Source organism: Bacillus rossius (genome assembly GCF_032445375.1).
Source record: "Bacillus rossius redtenbacheri isolate Brsri chromosome 9 unlocalized genomic scaffold, Brsri_v3 Brsri_v3_scf9_1, whole genome shotgun sequence".
In the NCBI taxonomy this organism is placed as follows: domain Eukaryota; kingdom Metazoa; phylum Arthropoda; class Insecta; order Phasmatodea; family Bacillidae; genus Bacillus; species Bacillus rossius.
This window is the reverse complement of record NW_026962012.1, coordinates 6318878-6343956: the sequence shown is the minus strand read 5'-3', so window position 1 is coordinate 6343956 and position 25079 is coordinate 6318878. Positions and strand designations below refer to the sequence as shown.

At 41.6% G+C, this 25079-nt stretch overlaps 2 protein-coding genes across 4 annotated transcripts in view; both read right to left on the bottom strand.

The window, feature by feature from the left end:
- The window catches only part of LOC134542613 (rho GTPase-activating protein 20-like), a 927095-nt gene that overhangs the window by 408484 nt on the left and 493532 nt on the right, over window positions 1–25079 (bottom strand). The window lies entirely within an intron of this gene.
- Window positions 1835–9931, bottom strand: LOC134542638 (uncharacterized). Its single transcript, XM_063387040.1, has 5 exons — window positions 9752–9931; window positions 9223–9385; window positions 8085–9030; window positions 4332–4504; window positions 1835–1941 (listed from the first exon to the last, which is right to left on the bottom strand). Exons 2-5 carry the CDS (start codon window positions 9383–9385, stop codon window positions 1835–1837), a joined length of 1389 nt encoding a protein of 462 aa, XP_063243110.1. The 5' UTR covers window positions 9752–9931.

Sequence of the window (25079 nt, the reverse complement as noted above, 5' to 3'; positions counted from 1 at the left end):
CTCTCTCTCTCCCCCTGGATTTCTGCGTCAGTCGTCAAGACAGAGCGGCATGCCTCGTCGGTCACCTTGTTCGAAGCAGAGCCTTCCTTTCGAGCTCACCACGTCCTGGCCACGTCACGGCCGCGGTGACGTCACGCGCAGCGGAGGACGGGTTTGAACAGCCGAGCGATTACACCTCCCCTTCTTAGCGTCACGGGAGCGGCTATCCTCTTCCCCGCGAGCCGTCGCCACTGGCTGGCGGGTCGGGTCATCGCTCGGGCACGCACTGTTCACGGAATAATCCATGCCCGCGCTAACGATTGTTCTCTCGCGATTGGCGGCCGTCTGCAAGAGAAGCTGTGTGCTAAAATAAAAACCAGCCAACCACGAAACACGGACAATGCTACACATTTTTAACACACAGCTGGTCTCGAAATATTTTCACGAAAATTACATGACCTTAGAAATCGCACTTTCAGTTCATTAGTAATAGGGACCGGAAAGATTCGCGGTTTCAATAGCCTTCAGGATAGACTGCACATTTCCCTGTACACTTGGGCAAATAACGCCAGTTCATTGGCTGCTGACTTGTGAGTCGTCTCAGCTGGTTTGTCTGTGATTCGATCCTTCTTTGGTTTAGGGTTTATAATTGGTTGAGATTCGTACAGATGAACAGTAAGCCAATAGCATAATCATCTAAAAGGTATATTCGGCCTATCGCCGAATGAATCCGCGAATTTTTCGGGTCTCTAATTATTAATTATTAGTAGTAGTACGGGCGTTATGCTATAAAAGTTTCGTTATATTTTAGTTTTCCGTCAATTTATTCTGCACTTAGTATTCTACTGTATTAAGTCAATAAAATATTCATCAAACAAATATTTGATTCATTAATAGCAGTTTGGTCAATCATTATTTTTTTTTGTTTCCGCATATGTATGATGCATAAATACCACTTCTATAGTCCTATTATCAATTTTTTCTTTCATAAAAAAAGTTATATCAACAAAAAACAAAACGTAAACCATAATCCAAAATGTGTACGAGAACAAACCATTAAATAATCGAAACTAGAGCAGGCACTAAGAAAGGCATGATTGAACCCCAACGAGAACTGTCTCGTTAATATGCGAACACAATGTTTGCATAAATACGCTGTGTTAAACACTCCTGTTGCAGGACTTCAGGGAAACTTAGGTGGTCTGTTCCTCTTCAATGAATGCATAATAATTGTCGCAGCACACGCTCAAAGGATTGGAATTTTGATTGCAAGATTCGACAGGACACAAAATTTGTGTACTATTCAGCATGGAACATTCAGCATCGGAGACTAAATACCAATTGTTTGTATGAGTCTAAGAATGAGTGTCGCGCAGAATATGCGCATTTACCTAGATGGGTTGCAAATAAAAAAAGCTGTGGTAGTAATAATACAGGATGTTCATAAAAGAATGTCCCAGGGGCTGTTAGCCAGTCCTAGCATCGCCGCCAGCAGTCCCCAGTAGCCTGGTTCAGCTAACCTGTGGTGGACTCAGAGGAGTATCGCAAGGTCAATCACATCTCTGGGACCTCCTCAGACAACCCGGAGAGCCGAAGTACAGCCAACTACCACTAGCTGCTCCAGGCAGTAGGGACTCCTCTAGACGTGCCCTAGGCGATCAGGGCTGTTGCGACGGCGGTGTCGGCGAAAAGCACAGGAGTCAGCGAGAGGTGCGTACGGACGCCGGCCGCGCTGACGCAACTGCGGCCGGCTGGAGGAGGAGACGAAGAGAGGGGGAAGGTTGCACGGCGAGGAGGGGGGGGGGGAGACGCCGGCGACACACATTCCGAGGCCCGGAGGCGCGGCAAAGGCGTCTCACGTCTGCACCCGCGTCGACCCGCCGACAGTCCGCCGCCCTGCCCCGCCCCGCCCCGCCCCGCCCGTGTCCGTGGTTACAACCCCGGGGGGCTCCGCTTCACGAACTACGCAACAACGCAACACGCAACCAATGCAAGAAGGCCACAGACGTTCATATAAAAGCACGCAATACGTCACCGATTCCTGTAACATAAAACTGTAAAACAGTAAAAACAGTTCTACTCCGGGATTCTTTTGATAATTCATATCTATAAAAAAAAAGGTTTCCGTACACACGGAGTCTTTAAAAAATTTTCGGGGCACTTATTTCCGAACATGGCCTTCGAAAACGCAAGCCAAATCGCAAGAAAGTTGGAAGTTGAACAATATCACACTACAGTTCAGACTATTTGCAGTGCAATAAAATTGTTGGTGACTTCATGCATTAATTATATATTGCATGAGCCCCACTTAATTTAGTCCACATTGTAGAGAAGAACTGAGATTATATATATTTTTTTAAAAATCAGCGTTCTAAATTTATGTCGAGAATTCTGGCCATAAACAGTTTTTTAGGCGAGACTGATAGATACCTAATGCCTCCGATATAGCTTTGAATATATATACTGTATAGAAGTCGCGAGTGGATAGGATTTACTCTACGTTTTTCAGAAGCGTATGATGAGCAGCTTGGGAACTTCACCGCTGCAGTGCGCTGCCGTAACGCTCTGTATCGTTTTAGTTGTTGTTTACACGTTAGAGAGAAGCACTGTCGCCAGCTGTCATTCCCCCGCACCAACAATCATCATTCACTGCAGCTCAATGTTGTTCAACAGGAGGGGGAAGAGGTGTGTGAAGAGTTTGACACTTGTCCGCTAGGGACCACTACAAGTCGATGCCCTAGAGATTGTGGTGATTGCGGCGGTGAATTAACCAACTACCTCAAAACCGTATTAGAAATTTTAACCTGGGCTGGCGACTTCTATACAGTATATATATTCAAAGGATCTAGCTTTAAAAAAAAAAAAAAACGTTTACAATTTTTTTTTCTCGATAAATTATAACGCCACGCAAATTCCATTACGTTACTTCATTTGTGGATTCATAGAGGGCAGTGTGTGCGGGCACAGTAAAACTAGGTTGCGTTCCCAGTATTTCAGACCTGTGGTCGTTGATGAGCTCAGAGGAGTTGCGTGGGGCTCGGGGAGCTAGCTGAAGGCAACGCGAGGAGAAGCAGAACGGGAGAAGAGGAGCAGGACTCCTCGCTGGAGGATGGGGGGGGGGGGGGGGGGGGCATGGAAACCCGAGCAGGCGAGGAATACCCAGCCGCAAGAAGCATGCTCACGCTGGAATTAACAACAGCGCGACGTTCGCTACGCCAACAATGTTACGCGACATATGTCACGTCATTGTGAAAATGCGCTATTTCACCCGTGCGACAAACAGCAAAACATGTTCATTGCCATTAATTAGCATTACATAAACGACAACCACTAATTTTACAAGTTCGTTTAAATAGACTTGTATGATAATTTTTTTTGTTAAAACCTAATATTTATCAGGAAAAAGAATATTCTATGGTATTATTATATTAAAATATTTCACAAAAATGAAGAACACAAACTCTAACCAACACTGGTGACGCTCATTTCTGTAACATCACGCGCGCAACGCGAAGGAAGTATATAAAAAAATTCTAAGCGGAAAGACTGTTGCGTCCGCGTGTTCTGTAGCGCAGATGTCACTCATGACTGTTTTGAACATAATTTGAATAAATATAATTTTTTTTTTCAAGTCGCGCTCATATGATTCCAGCATAACGCGACTTGATACAACACGACGCTAAAAGAAATCGGGCGAATACATCTGAACCAATATTAATTATGTCATACTATAAAATTACCAAGGCAGAGAAATAAGTATAAGATCCGACTTAAATCGACCATCCCTCATCGCATTTTCTAATAGAATGAATATATTTTATACAATATAATGTATACATTAACCAATTGTGCTAGTATATTTTTTTGCATAATTAAGTGCATTCATGTAATGCTACGCGTAGTAATTATATGAAAACACCCTAAATTCAACGAATTAATTCTATCGGAAGTTAACTTTAGATTTATTACCAAGCCGATGTTACGGACTCAACGGATGTAGCATACTGATGTTATGCATTCTGAAAAAAAAAATTAACAGTATATGTCAACAGAATGACAGAAAATAATTACTTAAAAACAAGCCAAATAAATGTAGCATACATATTTTTTATTAATTTTTTTTTAATGACCGGAAGATAGATAGTCTTTAGTTCCGAGAAATACGAAGAGGTTCTGTTACCTGCGCGTACATGAATAAGCAAGTTGTTCGCCAAATACCTGGCTGAGTTCACGCATGCGCACCTTGACACAGTTTGCGGGTGATGGACCGTTACGATAAACAGAGCTGGGAGAGGGCGAGAGAGGGGGCGGCGGGGGCGGTCACGGCGCGGCAACCTGTCGCCATCGCAAACCTGAACCGGCGGAGAACTGCTCGCCGCGGCGGGCGGTCACGACGTGTCGCAACGAGCTCTCCCGAGTGTCTGCGGCTGTCGGCCGTCGCCCGCGCGGTCTTCTCGTCGTGCTCGAGGCGACCGGGGGATCCCAGCGGCGACCGCACAGGCCCTTGGGCGCGTTCAATGAATCTCTACCGGCCGCTTCACGTCAACTGTTTCCACTCTCCTAAGAATGCAGTTAGAAAACTAAATCCGGAAGCAAACCTACCCATTCGCCCCTCGGCGTATTCTTAAATGCTTTCCGTAAACAAGGCACCACTCTGGTAGTTGGAGATCTTGTGAAGTTCTGCACACCGCAACGTGTGATCGGGTACGCGGGCCCCTAGAGGCGCGATTCCTGTGTTGACGCAGTTCGGCTGACGAACATGCTTATAGAGCGTCAGTGGCCGTCCGGTCCTGGCGCTGAAAGGATGAGTGAGCGTGGTTTTTGTAGCTTTATTTAATGTTAGAAGAAGTTGAAGATAACCATGCGAGGGGAATGCTGAATCAACACTGATTTTAAAAATGAGAGCTATAGAAAGTTTTTTTTAAAACATCTAATCAATTGACCCTTGTTAAAAGATTACAAGGCAACGAGGCATTGCGATGACATCCAAACACGATAAGACCATTCTCTCGTAGAGTTGCAATGTTGCCGGAGCGCGGCTGCGACTGCACTGCTCTCTAGCGGCGCGGCCGCGCGGCTCCACTGCCCTGGCAGCTGCCACGCGCAGCTGACATAGGGATCCCACCTCAAGGCACTGGCGTTCAGGTGGGCAGCCATCTTGGTGCAGGTTTTCCGGGGCTTCCCAGAGCACAGTTCAGGTGAGGTTTCTTGCAAACGACCACGACTGGATTCTTCCCCAATAGTGGCGGGTACACGAGTTGTTTTGGGTGCAGAAAAAAAATTATTTGAGACAAATATATTGAAATGATTTAAAAATTTGAACACGTGTATTAAAAAAAATCGTTCATTACCATTGACACCTAACACACTGACATATGGACTTAAGTAGTAGCCACAGGCGACATGGCTTCTCACAGTTGAAATTGCAGGTGTTGTAACCGCTCACCTTGAATCGACCAAAATACCTACCATACTGCCTTCATCGGTATTTTGCAAATATCTTCCTAACTTCGGGGAGGGGGGGGGGGTAATTATCCCTCCCTCCCTCATGCGTCCACAATGTTTCCTGATATTTATGTTCTGTGTAGATGTGTGCTAACTCCTGTAATGACCCTCGCTGTCTACAATGAATAAACTTGACTAAAATAAAACTGAACCCCGACGCCGTTTCTCAGTGATGGAGGGAGGAGTGGGGGAGAACAACCGTACGAATGGCCAACTGTTCCGAGTCTCCGGCGCCGGAAGTGACACTCACGCCCGCAGTGCTGTGAACTGGGGTCATTCCTGCAACTCTCCCACCAGCCAATCACGAACTAGCAGGGTAACGATGAAGATGGAGTGGCAAGGGTTAAAAGTTATTTTGAGCTGAATAAAGTCACGTAAATGTTAGGTGACATTTAGTAAATATACGTTGAGAAAATTTGAGACGAAACGTAAAATACAGAAGTACTGTCGTGATTAATTTACAGGATAACCTCTTAAATTAGAGTGATGGCAAGTGAATGAAGTGACCAATTCGGCTGAGACCAAAGCCATAAGCTGGCAGTATCCTAAATTGTTTAGCTTCTAATAGATTTTTCCTTTTTGTTTTGCGGAATTTCGAAAATTCAAAACCGTAATGTTTTATAAAAAAAAATTTTCTACTAAATAAGTCCTAATTTAATGTGTTTTTTTACGAACTAATAGCAAATTTTTATGTTGGTCCTAGCATGTACTGAAATCATGAACTCATGTGGTGTACAGTTTCAGATTAACCTTTTGTATGTAGCCTTAGTCTTAAAGTCTTTATTTTTTGAATATCATTTATAAATAAATAAACATTAAGCTTTCCAAAAACCATATAGAAACCTGAGTCTTTCAGAGCTTTGGGAAAAACCTGTTTGTATTATTGATTTACGAATGATGTATTAAAATAAATAGTTTCAAGACAAAGGTTCTATTGTAACGGTTAATCAGAAAGCGTATAGTACTACATGAAATGATTTCAGAACATGCTTGGACTAACTAAAATTTTGTTTTTTTAGTTCATAAAAACCATTAAATAAAGACTTGTTTGGTAAGTAAAGCCTGTTAAAAACAATTACACGTGTTTGCATGAATCTATTTAAAATTATGTACAAAACAGGAAATAATAAATATCAAAAAACGCGAGCGAGTATTTCAGTACTCGCCAGAAATGTGTAACATGTAACCTCGGTAACCAGCAAATTCATGTGTTCTCATGGTGCAAATACACTTATAACACGAAACTCTTGACACATAATTTAACGAAGAATTTTTTTTTTTTAAATAATGCCGATCGTGATAAATATTCGAAAATTGTGTTTTCAGCTACATTACTGCACGCGAATCACACGTAGTTTCCGCACCCGCCGCTAGAATTTGCTGTTGGAGCACCTAAGTCGACTACAGAATCGTTTGATTAGCAGAGAGAAATTTTAAACTATAGAATAAAACGGCTCCGATAAAAGCGAAAAAGACTTGAATAAATATTGATGCACTAATTTGGATCTTATTTTCGACAAGGAGTTTTATTAAAGTAGGGGAGACCGGGGCTGGTTGTAACAGTTTCGCTATTTTATTTTTTTATCTGATCATGGATAACATAAACGGCACTTCTGATTGAGCTAACTTATTCAGTAGTTATTCTACTTTTACAAAACAATTTTTACATAAAATTTCCTCTAGCATATTTTTCTGTACAAATCTAAAACCTCGGAAGTGTAAAGTGTTACAACCTGCCCCGAGGCGGGGCTGGTTGTAACACACATTGGGGTAGGTTGTAACAACATTACTACAAGGTAAAATATAATTTTTACTGGGATTACTTATAACAAATTACTACTTATACAATATATTTCAACAAAAATTATTATTTTTTCACTTGTTTAACTTCAGTTTGTCAAATATTAAATGAACAGTGGTCCTCACTCAGAGATTTCATCTGATTGGCAATTATGACAAATATACATTTTAGATTTTTTTGCACAAGAAAAATGCGACCATAACTGGCAGTTTAGACAACGAACCCACTCCTCTCCTGGTTTGCTTGTAGAGAATGATTCCAAACACACTAAACAAAAGCACTCGCTTTCTTCCTCTGATGAGCTGCACTCTGCTGATCTTCGTTTTAGAGAACGTTTGGGCGTGGATTTTGCAGGCATGCGCGTTTGTGATACATTCCCTTTTATCTTAATCAAGCCTGGTGTTCCTCGTTTCGCAAATTCTTCTTCAATGGCTTTCTTCTCTGGAGTATCCGTCAAAATGGCACTTTTCCTGGTCTTTCTTCCTCCTTTCCTTTTCCTTGGAGCGACTTTAGGAAGAGGTAGAACCACTTCTGGAGAAAACTTCTCTGGTGTGTGGGAACAGTTAGAAAAAGATTGAACTGGTGTTCCTTGTGAATCCCTGGACACATCGTGTGAACAACTTGGTGCTAAGTCTGGATCAGGCCTGTCTGTCACAAACGAAGGAGCGAAATCGGCATCCTGAAATATTTCCCTATTATAAGGATGTATTCCACATTTCTCAAATCCTTGTTGGATATTTCTTGGCGTTGTGGCAGTGGAAAAGCTATCTTTAAGATTGAGGGAATATCATAGATTGACATAGGCTTAACTGTGCTCTCTGGTGTTTTGTTGTTCCTCAACCATGCATCCATTGCCCTATTGATCTGTTTTTTGAGTGGGGCAAAAACACTTCGATCAAGTGGCTGAAGGCGATGAGTGCAGTGAGGTGGGAACGATAGCATTACAATGCCATTTTCTTTGGCAAAATCTAAACAGTCAGGAGCTAAATGCGACTGATGATTGTCTAGAAGGAGGAGGATAGGTTTCTCTGGGCTCGAACGAATACAAGAAACAAAATGCTTAAGAAAAAGCAAGAACTCTACCTCCGTAGTCCAGCCAGACTTATTTGCAGCACCTATACATCCAGTTGGACCATCTCTGATGAAGTGATCATAATACCTTACCCTAGGAAAAATAAACATAGGAGGGATAGCATTTCCAGCAGCATTTACTGCTACAGTTAGAGTAACTAACTGCCCTCGTTCAGATGATGTCATTGCTCCAATTTGTTTTACCCCCTTTCTTGCTACGATTTTTGAAGGATTCTGGACAGTAGTGACCCCGGTCTCATCTACATTCCAAATGTCATTAGCTGTGAAAGAATGGCGATCATAAACTTCAGAGAGTTTGTCAAAAAATTTGGAAACGTTGGCACGATTAAAACTAGAAGCCCTTCCCAAACTAGTTGCCTCTGGAGTCCGAATGGAAAGGTCTGGGTGGCGCTTTAAAAAGGAAGAGAGCCAATCTGCACCTGCTAGTTCTTTGTCACTCCATGTGTTTGGCATGGGAACATTATACTTCTTCCCACATAAGAATGCAAGATGACGTACATCACGTGGAGTGAGTCCAAAATATATGTCAGAACATGTTTTTATGTAGGAAACAAGAGCGATCTCTTGCAAAGGTGTAAATACCTGTCTGTTCCCATAATAACCAGCCAAAGGTTTCCACTCCTCTCGAAAATTAATATCGACTGCATTTAAACCTGAAACAATAGAAAAACCATACAGGCCTATGTTAATTTTGCTCCTGTTTTCACATAAGAAAATCTAAACTACGCAAAACCATATTTTTGTACTAATACAATAAAAAACGTTTACAACCCATTGTTGAGACGTATTTATGTTAGAAATCAAGCAGATGTAATTAAGAAAATTCATTAATGAATGCAACTTACGTTTGTTTTTCTTTTTTATGTACCTCCCAAGTGTCACATGGCAGATGTTGTACGTTTTCGCAGCATGCCTAACAGATCTTCCTTCTCTTACAACTTCAGCTGCTTTCTCCAACATGTCAATAGAATATTTTCCTTTGTCGGTTTTTCTTTTGTAGTTACGCATCTGAAATTAAAATTTGACTGGAAGTTATTAATTACATCTACAAGATAAAACCGTTTAAAATGTATTTTTTTTCTTTCATAAAAGACTTAAAAGGAACAATAAATTAGGTAAACGTGGTCACGGGGTAGGTTGTAACAGTACGTGGGGCAGGTTGTAACAGATTAATTTCGCTGTTACAACCTACCCCATGTGACATCATTATAGAACACATTTAATTTTACCATATAGTTTGTATTTGTTTCCAATGCCAACAAAACATATCAGAACCTAAAGCTTAGGAGATTATTTTGCCCCGAAGACATTTTCTAAACTCCCTATACATTACGTACAATACGAATGTCAGTCAAACAAACAATATTTACTTACCTCGTCCAAAAACAAATTTTTCCTTCTTGTCGCCAGTGAAATCGTCCGACTGCCACAGTGTTACCACTCGCACTGAAGGCATCATAATGTGCCTTGATGGCTGAAACGATGATACGCTCTTGTGGCTGGTCGTGGAACTATTCGCCCTGTTACAACCTGCCCCTGTTACAACCAGCCCCGGTCTCCCCTACTGACTATTTTGTTAAAAATTCAAAAAGCAGTTAATACAAATAAAAATTCCTTTGGCCATGTGAACTTCGGTTCGCGACATCTGCCACAGATGGCAGCACCGTGGTTACACATTACCGTTCCATGCGACTTCCGTTCCATTCACGAAAATACTCCCACCGAAAGCCGTACACCGAGAGCTTGAAAGTTAAACATCGAAAAATTGGCTTTTTTGTTCATAAAAACGATTAACAAGGACTTGTTTAGTAGGGAAGAGCCTTTTATAAACTCCTTAATGTGTTTTTTTATATGAGTTTGTTTAAAAATAATGAGTAAAAACAGGAAATGACTGGCTGCACGCCAAGCGCAGAGAAGCGCCGGTGAAGGCGTGGCGAGTCAAAGAAGAGGAGACAGAGACCCCGGAAGAACGCAGAAGGCAGGGCCGCCCTGACATGCGCCTAGTCGCTTCACTCCTTTTTGCGTCGTCGGGCGTCATTTCAATTCACATCCAGTCCGTGGCATTTCCCTCAATGCCATTAAACACAGAATGTTATTTTTAGAATTATAATTTTATGAAAAATAAAACTGGGCCTAGACCATTCGAATTTTCAAACCAATTAAAACCATAGATTTTTTAGAGTTTAAAATATTTTGAAATGTATTACCTTAAAAAATTCATAACCAACAACCCTAAATTTTACTAGGCCTACTTGTGGTTTTTCTCGAACCTATTCCTATTACTCTTTCCCCTAAGTTACTGTACTTTTAATATGCAATCATGTAAATAAAACTCAGAAATTTCTTGATTCAGAAAACATAGTTGGCGAAACAAACATTTCAGGAGTCTAAATCTCTTCCGCACTGGATGGCTATGATTGATGTGTTGACAGTGGACATATACCAGACATAAACCCAGACAACTACTAATCACAGACAAAGAAAGATTTGACACACAGCTGGTCTGAAATTCTTTTCACGAAAAGTGCATAGCCACACTTATTAGTACTTATTATGCAGCAAAATCTTGCTGTTTCTTGAGACTACAAAATTAATTGGCTGTCAAAAAAATATTGTTGGGGTTTAAATCGGCAGGACGTTTTTGCGGTAGCGACAAAATAATTTTTTTTTTCTGTATTCCTTAGAAACACAGGTAGCCTATTTTCAGCGCGGCCTTGGCAACTGCATCAGTGCGGAAATACGCAAACGATACGTGTTGGTACGTAGCAAATTAAGTAGGAAACAAGTTCAGGAATTAATGCAAATATTATTCAAATTGAGTCGTTTATAATTTTCTACATCCAAGTTTCCTCAGCCACATCAGATATAAAAGAATGCCGCTAAATGAATTACAGTACGAGTAATTCTGGTCGCTTAGTGAAGAGTTTAAAAGTTATTTTGTTTTCTTAGCACACAGGTACACACAGATGCAATAAAAAAATTCACCAAAAATTTATTTCGTACGATTGCACTCTACTGTACTGTTCAAACCTTAATTCGTTAAAATGCATTTACAGAATGACTTTGCTAAATCACTTCTAAGCTAAAAAGTGTTTTTGTCGAAGTATAACAAAATAAATAGGCTAATATAAAATTCCAGTGAGATTTTAATGAGTATACTATATACATATTACGAAATTACATATTACAAAATTTCTTGCAAACTATTCACTACACCAAAATATTATATATATGACCATTAATTATTTCTGAAATAATTAAACGGAAAATTAAAGTGACCACGAAGAACATTTTCTTTAATAAATACCCTGCAAATGAGTTGAGTCGCCCATCATTCATGGGTAGGGGCATGCAGATTTCACGAAAAGATTTCGAGACTAGATGGAAGTTAAAACACTGTAGCACCGTCTTTGTTTCGTGATTGGGTAAGTTTCTCCCAGGTTACATATCGATTGTAACAACAACCAATCACAGTAATCCAGTGCGGAAGCAAACGCGTCCTGAGTGGCTCGGTCAAACAAGGCAACGCCATCTCTCGCAGACGGCCGCTAATCACAAGGAAGAAACCACAGGTGCAGGTGTACCTTGTTGCAGTCTTATAGGCGTTCAGATATTTTTCGCGAGAAATACCTGCCCCTATTCATGGGTTTCGAATTGTATAAGCTCTAAGTTTGAATTGGTGGGGGGGGGGGGGATATCGCCGGTTATTTCTTGCATAAAAGAGAATGGCGGACAGCACGGGGGTGGTTCGGAGACCCCCGGCTTCGAGGCCACGTGGCTGCAGCGCGTCTTGCCGGCGCCGGTCGACCACTCGGCCACTTCCTCGAGCCTTGCTCGCCGCTTCCAGGGCGAGAGTTCACTCACTGCTTTCAACAGTTCTCCGAGCACCGCCATCTTTATGTTGCTTTAACTCATTGTTAGGGACCTGAAAAATTCGCGGGTTCGTTTCGTGTTATGCTAAAAATTCTAATAATTATACCTTAGTGCTGCTTTTGTCATTGGTTCACTGTTAATCTGGAGGACTGAGGGCCAATTAGAGACCCTCACTCATAGAAGTGTCGAATCACAGGCCACCCAGTCGAGACGACTCGCAAGTCAGCAGCCAATGAACAGTTGGCATTTGCCCGAGTGTGTAGAGGATATTGGAGTCTATCCTGGATGGCATTGAACCCGCGAATTTTTCCGGTCTCTACTCATTGTTTCTGGACGTGCGCCATCAAGGTTCACGCCGTGTATCGTAGCGAAAACCCGAAGAGCGGACAAATATAGATGAACTCACAAGCACACAGAAGACGAGCCATAAACACCAAACGTTAAATTTACAGACAGACAGCACGGTTGTTGTTTTTTCTTCTTCTGTATTTATATTTCTTGTTGCAACCGTCAGTCGTTGTCTGTCCATTGTGTTCGTCTGTGCCGAGATATTGTTCTGATTCCACACACGGAATTCCGTGTGCCGTCTACTTGTGTTCTAAGTGTTTGATTTTCCCGTTCTTTAGGTTTTTTTTGTATCACACACAGTGCAAACCTGCAATAACGTTATGTCCTCATCACAGGAATCATTCAAAGAACATAATTTTCCATTGTTTAGTTTTCAAAATTTTGTTCACGATTTGAAGTAATTGGCGTTAGCATCAAAATATTACGTCATTGTCTTTGAAAATCTCATGCCACAAAATTTCTGGCTTGACAAATACCAAGTTCAAATACTAAACAATAAACAAATGTTATGGTACAAAAACTATTGAAACCAATATGGCGCCTTCTGGGCTCTAATCTCTCCCCTTCAATAAAGACTAAACGTTAATCTCAGGTATCCTACTATGAAGTAGGTACTAATGAACAGGCGTCGTTCATTTTTCCACTAAATACTTTCTGTTTGCATCTAACACCATATAGCGCGATAGTCATGACCAGGGGCATGTATTTTTCCTGAAATAATCTTATCGCTCGTTAGACTGCAATTAGGTATGCTAACGCTTACGATTTTGCCCTTGTGATTGGCGGTCGTCTGCAAGAGAAGCCATCGCCCTATTTGGTCGGGCCATACTGGACGCGTTTGTTTCCGCACTGGATGGCTGTTATTTGTGTGCTGGCAGTATACATGCACCTGAGATAAACCCAGCCAACCACGAAACACAGATAAGGCTACAGCTTTAACACAAAGCTGTTCTGGAAAATATTTTCGCGAAAAAAACACATGGCCCTAAGTATAAGTGATTGTGTTTACGTTCACTATCAAGATAATACATTGATACAACTTATCCCCAGGGACCAGCAAACGTTACTTTCATTTTCCTTGTGCCAGGATGAAACTCTACACAATCGCGCACAGATTCGTCTGTGCCTATTGTCCATTGGCTGCTCCCTCATTTACCTTCCGGCCGGACTGCATGTGGTTGGGTCGTTTGAACTTTTGTAGTTTCGACAGTGGTTTATTGCCCATCGGGGCGTGATGAAACTACCCATGGTCAAATGAGAACGTGTTTCAAGCCTTTCTCAAATAACAACAGCGAATTTAGAAGGTCTCTACATATCTCTTGTCAGCTACGGGGGTTGTGAAAAAAGTGCCATGATGGAAAACTACAACAACGAAAAGCCAAAGTTGAAGTCAACCATAATTCATTTCTTATGCTCTCCGTGGAATGAGTACGAGAGTTTTGAATAAGTAGTGTACCGAATAGGTCAGTAGGTAGCGCTGTCAACCCCAGCAGTTTCCTAGGTTAACTTGAAAGACTACATGTAGCACGTCTGAAGGTGACTATATTGTCACGAGGGGCTCACGCCATAGTGCAGACCACCCGCGGGGAGTGTGTGCCAGTGCCAAGGGCAAGTGAGGCCGGTGACAGTCCTCGGTGCAGAGACTGCGAGACTACGAGACTGCGAGACGGCGCGCCCTCCTCGGGGTTCCACCAGGTCCCGGTGGTCCGCCCCAGGAGCGACGCCCGGCGCCGAGCAAGTCCAGCCCTGGACGCCTCAGCTCCGCCGGCAGCTGTTCACGACGGCGCGGGAGGACACACACTCGACGAGTCTTTCTATATAGTTCTTTACAAGTGAGTTACAACTGCGCTCCCATTTATAGTCACCTCAATTATTAAAAGTTAATTCCGTAATGTAACGTAGCATTACAGATGAAAACGAGTGATTCTTATTCATCGTATAAAATAACTGAAACCTATTTTTGTCTTGCTTTAACTAACCCTTATTAAACGTTATAATTTTTTAGCATAACTATAAATCAATATTTGTGAAAACATAAAAATATGTAGTTGCATTTCATAAATCAACTGAATTGATCGCAGACCAGATGAAACAAATGTTTCCAACAAATTTATATAGGCTGCACTGCACATTAGTAATAGATGAAGGTGTTTTGAAAACACTATCGAAAACTATTTAAAAACAATATCAAAAATTGCTTGCCCATAGTGGAGAAAATTTTCACAATTCATGGTTAAACCATAAAATATATTAATTTTCTTGAAATAAGCAGAAGAACCATTGGGCATAAAGCAATTAGAAGCAGCAAGGACGCACAACACGCGTTTCCAATATAGTGGATCAAAATTTCCTTCTTGAAGAGTCACTAAACAAAGACAAATCAGTGCGAAATAAATTGCTACAAGCGCGTACTGTTCTAGACATTCACAAAATTAAAACTATAAAAATTTATAAAAGGCCAATACTAATCTTAAATCATAATTTCCTAACAACCATTCGTAAAAGCGCAAATTTGAAGGAAAATTCGTAATTTTTGTCATGACGCAAAACTTATAACTATAGTGTCTAATAAATTATGTTAGATTTCCGCTGGTACTTCTCCCTGATGGTAGTTTTCCATTATGACACAGTTTTTTGGGTGGCCAGGGGGGTGGGAATGTACCTTATTTACATTATGACTAGAGACCTGCAAAATTCGCGGATTCATTTCGCGATAGGCTAGCATCAAAACAACTATACCTTCGTACCGCTTTTGCAATTGGCCCACATTTTATCCGGGGAACTGTGAGCCAATGGGAAACACTAAACCAAAAATGTGCCGAATTACGGGCAGCCTAGTTGAGACGTCTCACGCGTCAGTAGCCAATGAACAGGTGTCATTCCCGCGAGTATTTAAAGGACTGTGGAGTCTATCCTAGAGGTCAATGAATCCGCGAATGTTGCAGGTCTCTAATGATGACACGGCTGTGGTAAATGCAGCGAGGAAGCACTGTCAGCAGCTCTGCCGGGGGGCGGGGGTGGTTAGTTAGAGGAGCCCGTGTGGCAGCAGAGCGCGTGCCTGCGCCGCCGAGGGAAGTCACACGCCTGGACGTGACTGAGACTGACAACGCACCCAGGCTGTCCACGGCACGTCCTCGAGCGACGACTCGTGAAAGGTAGTCGAGCGACTTCCGAGGGACCGCCGGCCAGATTACACTAGTCTCCAGAGCGGCGAGCATGCGCAGGGTGGCGAAGTCAAGGGAACCTATCCTCCACCGTGTTAAGAATAACTTGTGATATAAAAATAAATAACGATTGCAAGTTGAAAACAAAAATAAAATTTCACACAACATAATTTGTTTGTATTGTGATATTTATGTTGTGTTCAGGATCTGTCAACATACTAAATTAAAACCACACAATCAATTATACAGGATCATGCCATCAGGATCAAGGTATAAACTTGGATACGTGATACGGAACAACTACCACTCAAATTTTATACATATTAAAAAAATTATATATATACATATAGGTATATATATATATATATATATATATATATATATATATATATATATATATATATATATATAGCAGTCTTAACTCCGCAGTGATGCCACCGTTAGATATTTTCATTTTATACATTTTGTATAAGTTGCCAAAGTTACATTTTAGTTTCCTGTGCGTAAATATAATGAGAATTGTCGCAATACAGAATTGAACCCTTTCTATGTTGAAAGGCAATGCTACTGGCTATCAATGAAAGTTATATTATTTTACTTAGTTGCCGACAACGCGCCTCTAGGAGACTTGTAGTGGTGCCCCTATAATACTGTGCTTAGAATTATCCATGCCTAACAATTCATTTGAAAACAACCGCTTTAGTCTTTTTCACTATCCACGATAGAGACAAAACTTTGAAGGAAAACAAATTGTAAAGGGACGTGAAATATTCGCTATCAGACATCAGTAATAAATCTTGAGTAATTTGTAAATGGCTCCCGAAGCTCTGAACGGCGTTTGTATATTGCATAGAACTTACTTTTTGCATAACCACGCTGTATTTTTTTCGTAAATGGAACATAAATATTCAAGTAAACATTCAGATATTTTTAAATTTGTTCATTTACATGAAAACAACCGTATCTCTACAAAATAGTGTTCGTAGTAACACTGGGTTCGGATTCTTACCCGGCCATTTGAGCTTTGTGCTGTCCCAGTACCTCCAATAGTTAAAGTTATGTGTAAACCGTTCCCTGAACAGCTTTCCAGTATAACTGCGCACATTAATAAGCATAATAAAACAAAATAACGCCAAACTGTTGAGTATTCGTTTATTTTTGCCAGGTTTTAAAAAAATTATGCTTGAATGAAACACCAATTAAAATATAAACATGCATCAATTTTCGTAAGAAACACTCAGTATTATCTCGAAAAACGTATTATTTATTTATATATATATATATGCAAAAATAATCATAGCCATGTGTTGTACAAAGTTACAAAATATTTCTTGGCAACTGTTTTCCAAAGGAATCATTTTGTAAACGTACAGAAACTATGTTTGTGTGTAGTTGCGAAAGTTACGTTTCAGACATTTATAGGATTTTCGAATAATGAGATTTTTAATATATCTAGTTTGAAAGGCAATGTCATGTGCTATATAATCATATGTATTCTTGCAACTATTCAAATGAATATCAGTACACAGTCGCAAGGTTTGTTCGCTGGCCCCAAGTGTTGTCTGGAGACTGCGACAACAGGGTGAGCGGTGACCCACTTCCTCAGTTTACGGGCCGCAGTTAGGGATACACGAGAGTGTCGGGGCAGTTGTCTAGCCTGGCTCGACTCCTGGAGGCTCTCCGAATGAAGACGAGCCCTGCCAGAGCCTTTATGGCAGTCGTACATCGGCCAGGGGAGATAAGGGTTTATGGGCCGTCCCCCGGCTCCGCCTACCCTTTCACCGGGGCAATCAAGGCTGCGTCTTCAAGTGCCCGAACACATTTACTACACGCTTTTGGATCGTGGCTTACATTTTGGTGATACGATATTACGTGACGTAGCGACGAAAACAAACTATAATTTTAATATATATATTGTTTAGATGACCCTATTAAAGAAGTAGATTTTATTCAATTGAGAAAAAATATATATATTGTAAATTGTAAAATTGGCTAGTATTAATTTTTTTACTAACTAAAAACATTAAGCTTAAAGAACTTTTTAGTCTGAAAAAAAAAACCATCTTTGGAACTCCTACTTACCTTGATCACTTCGCGGTTTACCTACTGCTTGAATCTGTGTGTGAATGTGTGAGTGACTGGTTTTAGAGAAATACTACTTATTACTATCTTGTTTTGGCAACACAGGATTTTTTTTAAGTGTTAATTACTTTCCAGCACGTTTTTGTCTTGGCTTAATTTTTAATTGCCTTTAAATTAGCATTTGGTAAAATTTTGTAATGCTTTTGTATGCTTCTAGCATATCGCGAAATGATTACGCGAATTTTTCCGGCCTATATTAATATAATAACCGATGTAGATGTTAGTTACCCTCACATGCGCCCAACGCTTTTATTAAAATAAATAGGGTCATGTATTTCTTGCGAAACGATTTATTGACTAGCTGAGATTTAAAACACCGTAGCATCATCATCATCTGAGTTTCGTGATTGGGTGAGGGTATTTTTTCCGAGGTACATGTCTACTGACAATACACCAATCACAGAGCCGTTCTGCGTCGAAGCAAACGCGTGCTGAATGTCCTTGTCGAGTCAGGCAATTGCTTCTCTTGCAGACGGTCACCAATTACGAGGAAGGAACCGCTAGTGCGGGGACACCTCATTGGAAGTCTAATGAGCAGTCAGATATTTATTTTTTCGCGAAAAAAATGCATGCGCCTAATGACTAGAGACCTGCGAAATACGCGGATTCATTGACCTCTAGGATAGACTCCACAGTCCTTTAAATACTCGCGGGAATGACACCTGTTCATTGGCTACTGACGCGTGAGACGTCTCAACTAGGCTGCCCGTAATTCGGCACATTTTTGGTTTAGTGTTTCCCATTGGCTCACAGTTCCCCGGATAAAATGTGGGCCAATCGCAAAAGCGGTACGAAGGTATAGTTGTTTTGATGCTAGCCTATCGCGAAATGAATCCGCGAATTTTGCAGGTCTCTACTAATGACTAGGGGCATGCAGATTTCGCGAAAATATTTCGAGACTAGATGAAAGTTAAAACACTATAGCATCGTCTGTGTTTCGTGATTGGGTGAGTTTCTCCCAGGTACATATCAATTGTGACAATAACAATCACAGTGATTCAGCGTGGAAGCAAACGCGTCCTGAGTGGCTCGGGTCAAACAAGGCAACGACTTCTCCCGCAGACGGCCGCCGATCACAAGGAAGAAACCACAGGTGCTGGTGTACCTTGTTGCAGTCTAATAAATGTTCAGATCTTTACGCGAAAAACGCCTGCTCCTAATAATGACTAGACACCTGCAAAATTCGTGGATTCATTTTGCGATAGGCTAGAATCCAAATACGTTCGCACCTTTTGCTGGTTCAGTGATTGGGCCACGGTTTACCTGAAGGACTCTGAGCCAATGAAAAACCTTCATCGATAGAAGTATCGAATCACGGAACATCCCAGTTAACAGGACTTATACGTCAGTAGCCAATGAGAAGGCGTAATTTGCCCGAGTGCATAGAATATTACGGAGTCTATCGTGTGGGTCATTGAAACCGCGAATTTTTTCCGGTCCCTACCGATGACAAATGGCGGCGGACCCAGAGGTCGGCGTGGTCGGCGCACCGAGGCCGCGGTGCATTGTGCGGCGCCGACACAATGGCCGCGACGGCTGCACGCGCCATCGCGCGTGTTTTGTTCGCATTGTTCGCGCCCGGCCCGCGCGCCCGCCGCGGAGCCTCGGCTGCACACTCTCGCTTCTTTCCCAACGCCACACGTGCATTCACGTGAAAACACTGCACAGTTCCACACAACACCGGGTTCCGATTATTACCACGGCATTTATTCTTTGTGTTATTAGTAGAGAAACCTGTATTTCACGAATACATTTCGTGTCAAGGTATTTCACAAAATACTGTAGCTTTTCTCCTGTGGTTATTGGCTGAGGTCGGTGAGAGGTGTCGTCCCGCTCTTGACGGGGCCAATGAGAATGTGGTCACCGTACTGCTGCACCCTCACAATTTGCCATGACTCTTAGAAAAAGCTACAGTGTTTTGTGAAATACCAAGACATGAAACGAAATCGCGAAATACAGGTGTCCCTAGTTATTAGTAGGGGCATGCAAATTTCGTGGAAAGATTTCGAGACTAGATGAAAGTTAAAACACTACAACATCGTCTGTGTTTCGTGATTGGGTGAGTTTCTCCCAGGCACATATCGATTGTAACAACACCAATCACAGTGATTCAGTGTGGAATTAACGCGTCTTGAATGGCTCGGTCAAATAAGGCAACGACTTACTTCTCTCGCAGACGGCCGCCAATCACAAGGCAGAAACCACAGGTGTGGGTATACCTTGTTGCAGTCTAATAAGTGTTCAGATCTATTCACGAAAAATGCCTGCCTCTAGTTATTAGTTGTTTTGCAAACCAGCTTTCCCGTATTAACTTCACGCATGATAAAACAAAATAATAATCAAACTATTGAATATGGATTCCATTATATTTACAATGGTTTTAAAAAAAAATATACTTTAATGAAACATCGACTAAAATATGCGTCCATTTTGATAAGAAATACTCAGTATTATCTCGAACAAACGTATTTCATACATGCGAAAATAACCATAGCCATTATGTTGTACAAAGTTACGATAACTTTCTTGTAGCTGAACAAACTATTTCTTGGCAACTGGTTTCCAAAGTAATCGTTTGTAAAAGTATGGAAATTTTTTTTTGTGTAGGGTCTTTTTTCTTATCGCGAAAAGACAGTTTGTTAAAACACTATAACATCAGACGAGTCCTGAATGGCCTGATCAAATATACGGCCGCCAATTAGAAGGTAGAAACAGCTTGCACGGGCATGCCTAATTGGTAATTGCAGTCTTAACAGGCATTCAGAATTTTTTTTCACTAAATAGTATACCTGCCCAAGGACTAGAAAAAAATTGAGGGTTCAATGACCTGCAGGATAGACTCCACCTCTTCACTGACTGCTGACTTGTAAGTCGTCTCAACTGGGTAACTTGTGATTCAATACTTCTTTGATTCAGGGTTTCTAATCGGCCCATAGGCCTTCAAATTAATAGTGAATATATGAACCAATAGCAGAAGCATTACAAATGTATGAATTCTAGCACATCACGAATTTTATCCAGTAATGTATACGTAGGGAAAGGAATTTTTCGCGAAAAATATCTGAATGCCTAATAGACTGCAACAAGGTTTACCCGCACCAGCGGTTTCTTGCTTGTGATTGGCGGCCGTCTGCGAGAGAATTCGTTGCCTTATTGGACCGAGCCACTCAGGACGCGTTTGCTTCCACACTGAATCACTGTGATTGGTGCTGTTACAATCGATATGTACCTGGGACAAACTCAACCAATCACGAAATACAGATGACGCTACAATGTTTTAAATTTCATCTAGTCTCAAAATATTCTCGTGAAATCTGCATGCCCCTATGTGTACGGCGTCTGCCCATCAGTGCGGCGGGAGGACTGGCAGTGGGGCAGGTGCAGACTTGGACGTTGCACGGGAAGAAGAAAGTCAGTCGCCGATAGCAGGGGTCAGCGGGGGGTAGGGGGAGGCAGATATTGCCAAGGCAGGGTGTCGGAGAGGGGGAACCCTCCCGGGGCTAGTCTCGTCGATTATCTGGAGAGAAAGCCAGGCGCGCGCACCATCGTGCGTGCCTGGGCGAAGGAGCTTTCCTCGACACCGATACCTGCGCACGCACTCCGCCGCAGATTCCCCGCGGCACGGACCTTTTTATAGTTACTTCAGACAAAAAACGTTAGTGTCTATTGTAATTTTACAACGGCTCCTATCTACATTGCAACTTCTTCCTGTCAGATCTGAATGTGAGTTGTTAATTTTTTTTTTAATTTTTGTAATGTTGATAATGGTTTCTGGACCTTCGGGGCTTGTCAGAACTATGCTTACGAGGTGTGATCGAAAAATATGGTGAATGAATTCTTACAGCAGCAACTGCTGACGCCACATCTATCTGAAGTAATAAGCCTGATAGCCTGATCCATTGAGATAGTCAGTGTCAAGTATGAACAAGTCGCGACCTGTCAGTCGGCTCCCAGAGCCGGAAGAGTGAGGTCGTGTTCACCGTGTCTGTCGCGAATCATGGACAGAGACCCGAGAATTTCGCGGATTCGTCTGGCCTCAGGGTATAGTTCACAGATATAGGTGCTCTCAACCCATGTTTGCTTTCCCATTGGTTGATTTCTTTACGAGAACATTTTTATCCATGTTAATTGGCACTTCCGTATTCGCCAACTTCTCTCCTAGATGGGCATCGTTGTCTCACGGTCAAAGAGGGGCGTATCCAAATAACTGCTGTGCAGTCATGAACACTGTGCGGGAGTGTGAAGGTTTTATTTATATCTGTGACTTAATGAATAGGGCCATGCATATTTCGTGAAAAGATTTCTAGTCTAGTTATAAGTTAAAACACTGTAGCGCCATCTGTGTTTCGTGATTGGGTGAATTTCTTTCAGGTTCATGTCGACTGATACAACTCGAATCAGAGTAATTCAGTGCGAAAGCAAACGCGTCCTGAGTGGCTCAGTCAAAAAAGGCAACGACTTCTTTTACAGACGGCCGCCAATCACAAGGAAGAAACCACTGGTGCGGGCATAGCTTGTTGCAGTCTAATAGGCGTTCAGATTTTTTCGCGAATAATGCCTGCCCCTACGTATCTATCTATAATCATGAATTTCGAACAGCGCGTTTGTCTGCGAAACGGCGACCAGGAAAATGATTCAATGGCTTTCTCCTTCATCACGAATTCGCGCCATGCTACGCCTCGCTTCTGATTCGCGAGTTTATGGTCGAATAAAAGATTCCTGTCTGCCCACGTCCAGAAATGCTTCCAATCATGGAATTAACTTTGGGATGAGTGCGTATCGCTAGCCAAGGAAAGTATTTTGAAGGAGATTATTTCAAATACGAAGTAAGCACATAACTTTGTTTGCTATAAAATTAATCACCGTAATTTTGATCACACCTCGCACGGTCCAATTAGAACGCAGTTCAAGAGTATCGTGGCGTGCATTCCATACTCTCTCCAAATAATAACGCAATTTTTTTCATGCATCTTATTGATTATACACACTTTCACTTCGTGAAAACAATTTGTGTCAAGACACTTGAAAAAACACTTAAGATTATTCTTACTGCCAGAGCGAGCAATGGACATTTAGTAGTTCAGTGGCCTAGATAAAAGTATAGCTGTGAAAAAAAGAGGAAAGATTACAAAAGTGCTGGCCGGTTTCCAGTAAAAATCACTTTCCCATGGTTTGCAAAAACCTGAGTTCAAGTTTGTGATGTTGCGTATAGAAGTGTATGTTAAACCTGTTAATTTTCGCAGGAAAAAATAGTGGCACAGCAAAAATGAACATGTCTAGTAATGCATGTTATTGTTGGAGAATATTTATAGTTTTCACTAAAACGCCATAAAAAAAAAGACTAAATTTTTGAAATAAAATTTATTTCGGTTGTTTAAAGGTTAGGCAACCATCTTGTGATGTAACCTTGGCGAACAAGTGCAGTGAATACCAGTTGGCTCATAATGAGCAGAATGTACAATGAGCAATACAAAATAGGAGCAAGGTATGTGTCAGTAACGGACAATGCGAGGAGAAATGACAGTGTAATTTCGAAAACATTCTCTATCAGAAGATCGGACAAACGGTGTGGACTGAACATTTTAACAGGCAAACAAGGCGATTTCTGAGTAGTTTCCAGCCTGAAAAACTAGCGGAGACGGAGCGATTAAAAATATCGGAGGATCGTGACGTAGAGAGAAGAGAAAATGAACCAGCAATAGAAAAGGAGTCAGGAGAAAACCCCGTCGAAGAGCGAGCCTGACGATGTCGTTAGCAAGTGGTCCAGCTGGTCGCGGGAGAGATCTGAGATCTAGCCGAGTCGTCCAATTTGTAGACTTCCTGTCGTCATGCTCTTGCCTGTGGTAATGTAGTTTTGGCGGAATGAGCTGAATGGGGTGAAAACGGGAGTGCCCAGAGAAAACTCGCCGGCTCAAGGTAACGTCCGCCGCGTTTCTCACTTGAGAAAAATCCCTGTTTGACTTCGCCGGGAATAGATCTTGGATCACCTGGGTAGGAGGCGAGTGATCCGACTACTCAACCACCCTACTTGAACCTTGAAACATGATGTCACCACCCCGATGGGTACTATATTCATACTATTAAATTTTTTTCCACGATCACTCACTTTTCATGAATATTCCATCCCTACGAGCTAACTATGCACAGTAAACATCAACAGAAGTAGTCATGTAAAAATTACAGATATTTGTACATTTACATGTAAACAACTGTACCACTACAAAATAGTGTTTGCAGTAATACTAGGTTAGGATCCTTACCTGGTCATTTATGTTTTGTGTTGCCCCAGTACCACCAATAGTTAAAGTTATCTTCAAACCGTTCCACGAATAGCTTTCCAGTATTAACTGCGCACATAATAAGCTCGGTAAAACAAAATAAAGTCACATTCTTCGATATTTGATTATCTTTGCCATGGTTTGATTAAAATATAAAGTATGCATCAATTTTCGTAAGAAATGCTCAGTACTATCTCGAAAAACGTACTTCATTTATGCAAAAATAACCATAGCCATATGTTATACAAAAATACATATTTCTTGTAGTTTTAAAACTATTTATTGGCAATTGGCCTACAAAGGAATTTTTCGTAAAGGTACTGAAAACATTTTTCTGTGTGACAAAGCACAGAGCCATGATATTTCCCGCACGACTGGCAAGACACTGAAACGCTACAGAAGAGAGGCAGACGCGCTCTAATTGTCAAAGCCTGCACGCCACGAATATCACGAATCGGATTTGTTTAAGGCAGTATGCTCACTGCATCCTGAACATCGGAATTTCCGAAAGGGTGCCCCCATCCTCTCTTCCGTTCAGTCATCTTGTATCGCACGGACTGCGTACAGATTTCCTGCCCACTCTGCCTCAATGGCGGCTTCAGGATGACTTTTCGGGAGGGGCTATCGCACAAAGAAAGGTCGTAGTTGCAAAAAATGAAAGTGGTCAGATATTGGCCTTGGATAATAATTTATTTACATATTACAGGTTTCAAATACAGAACCTTAGTAGCTCCATGCAACTTTTGATGAGATAAAAGTTTAACATATGAAATTAAATATTTAAGTAAACATAAATATACACTAATCAATAAAATTGGTCTCGGGAGGGGCTATCACCTCCACCGCCCCCTTCTGGAGCCGCGCTTGCTCTGCCTATCACTTCGGCGCTGCTGACAC

Coding starts and splice junctions, on each gene's coding strand:
- LOC134542638 (XM_063387040.1), bottom strand. CDS start 9,385: ATGCGTAACTACAAAAGAAAAACCGACAAAGGAAAATATTCTATTGAC. Junction 4,505..8,084: donor GAGAGCACAGTTAAGCCTAT/GTCAATCTATGA, acceptor AGCGGCCGGTAG/AGATTCATTGAACGCGCCCA. Junction 1,942..4,331: donor GCAGTTCTCCGCCGGTTCAG/GTTTGCGATGGC, acceptor GTTGTTGCGTAG/TTCGTGAAGCGGAGCCCCCC.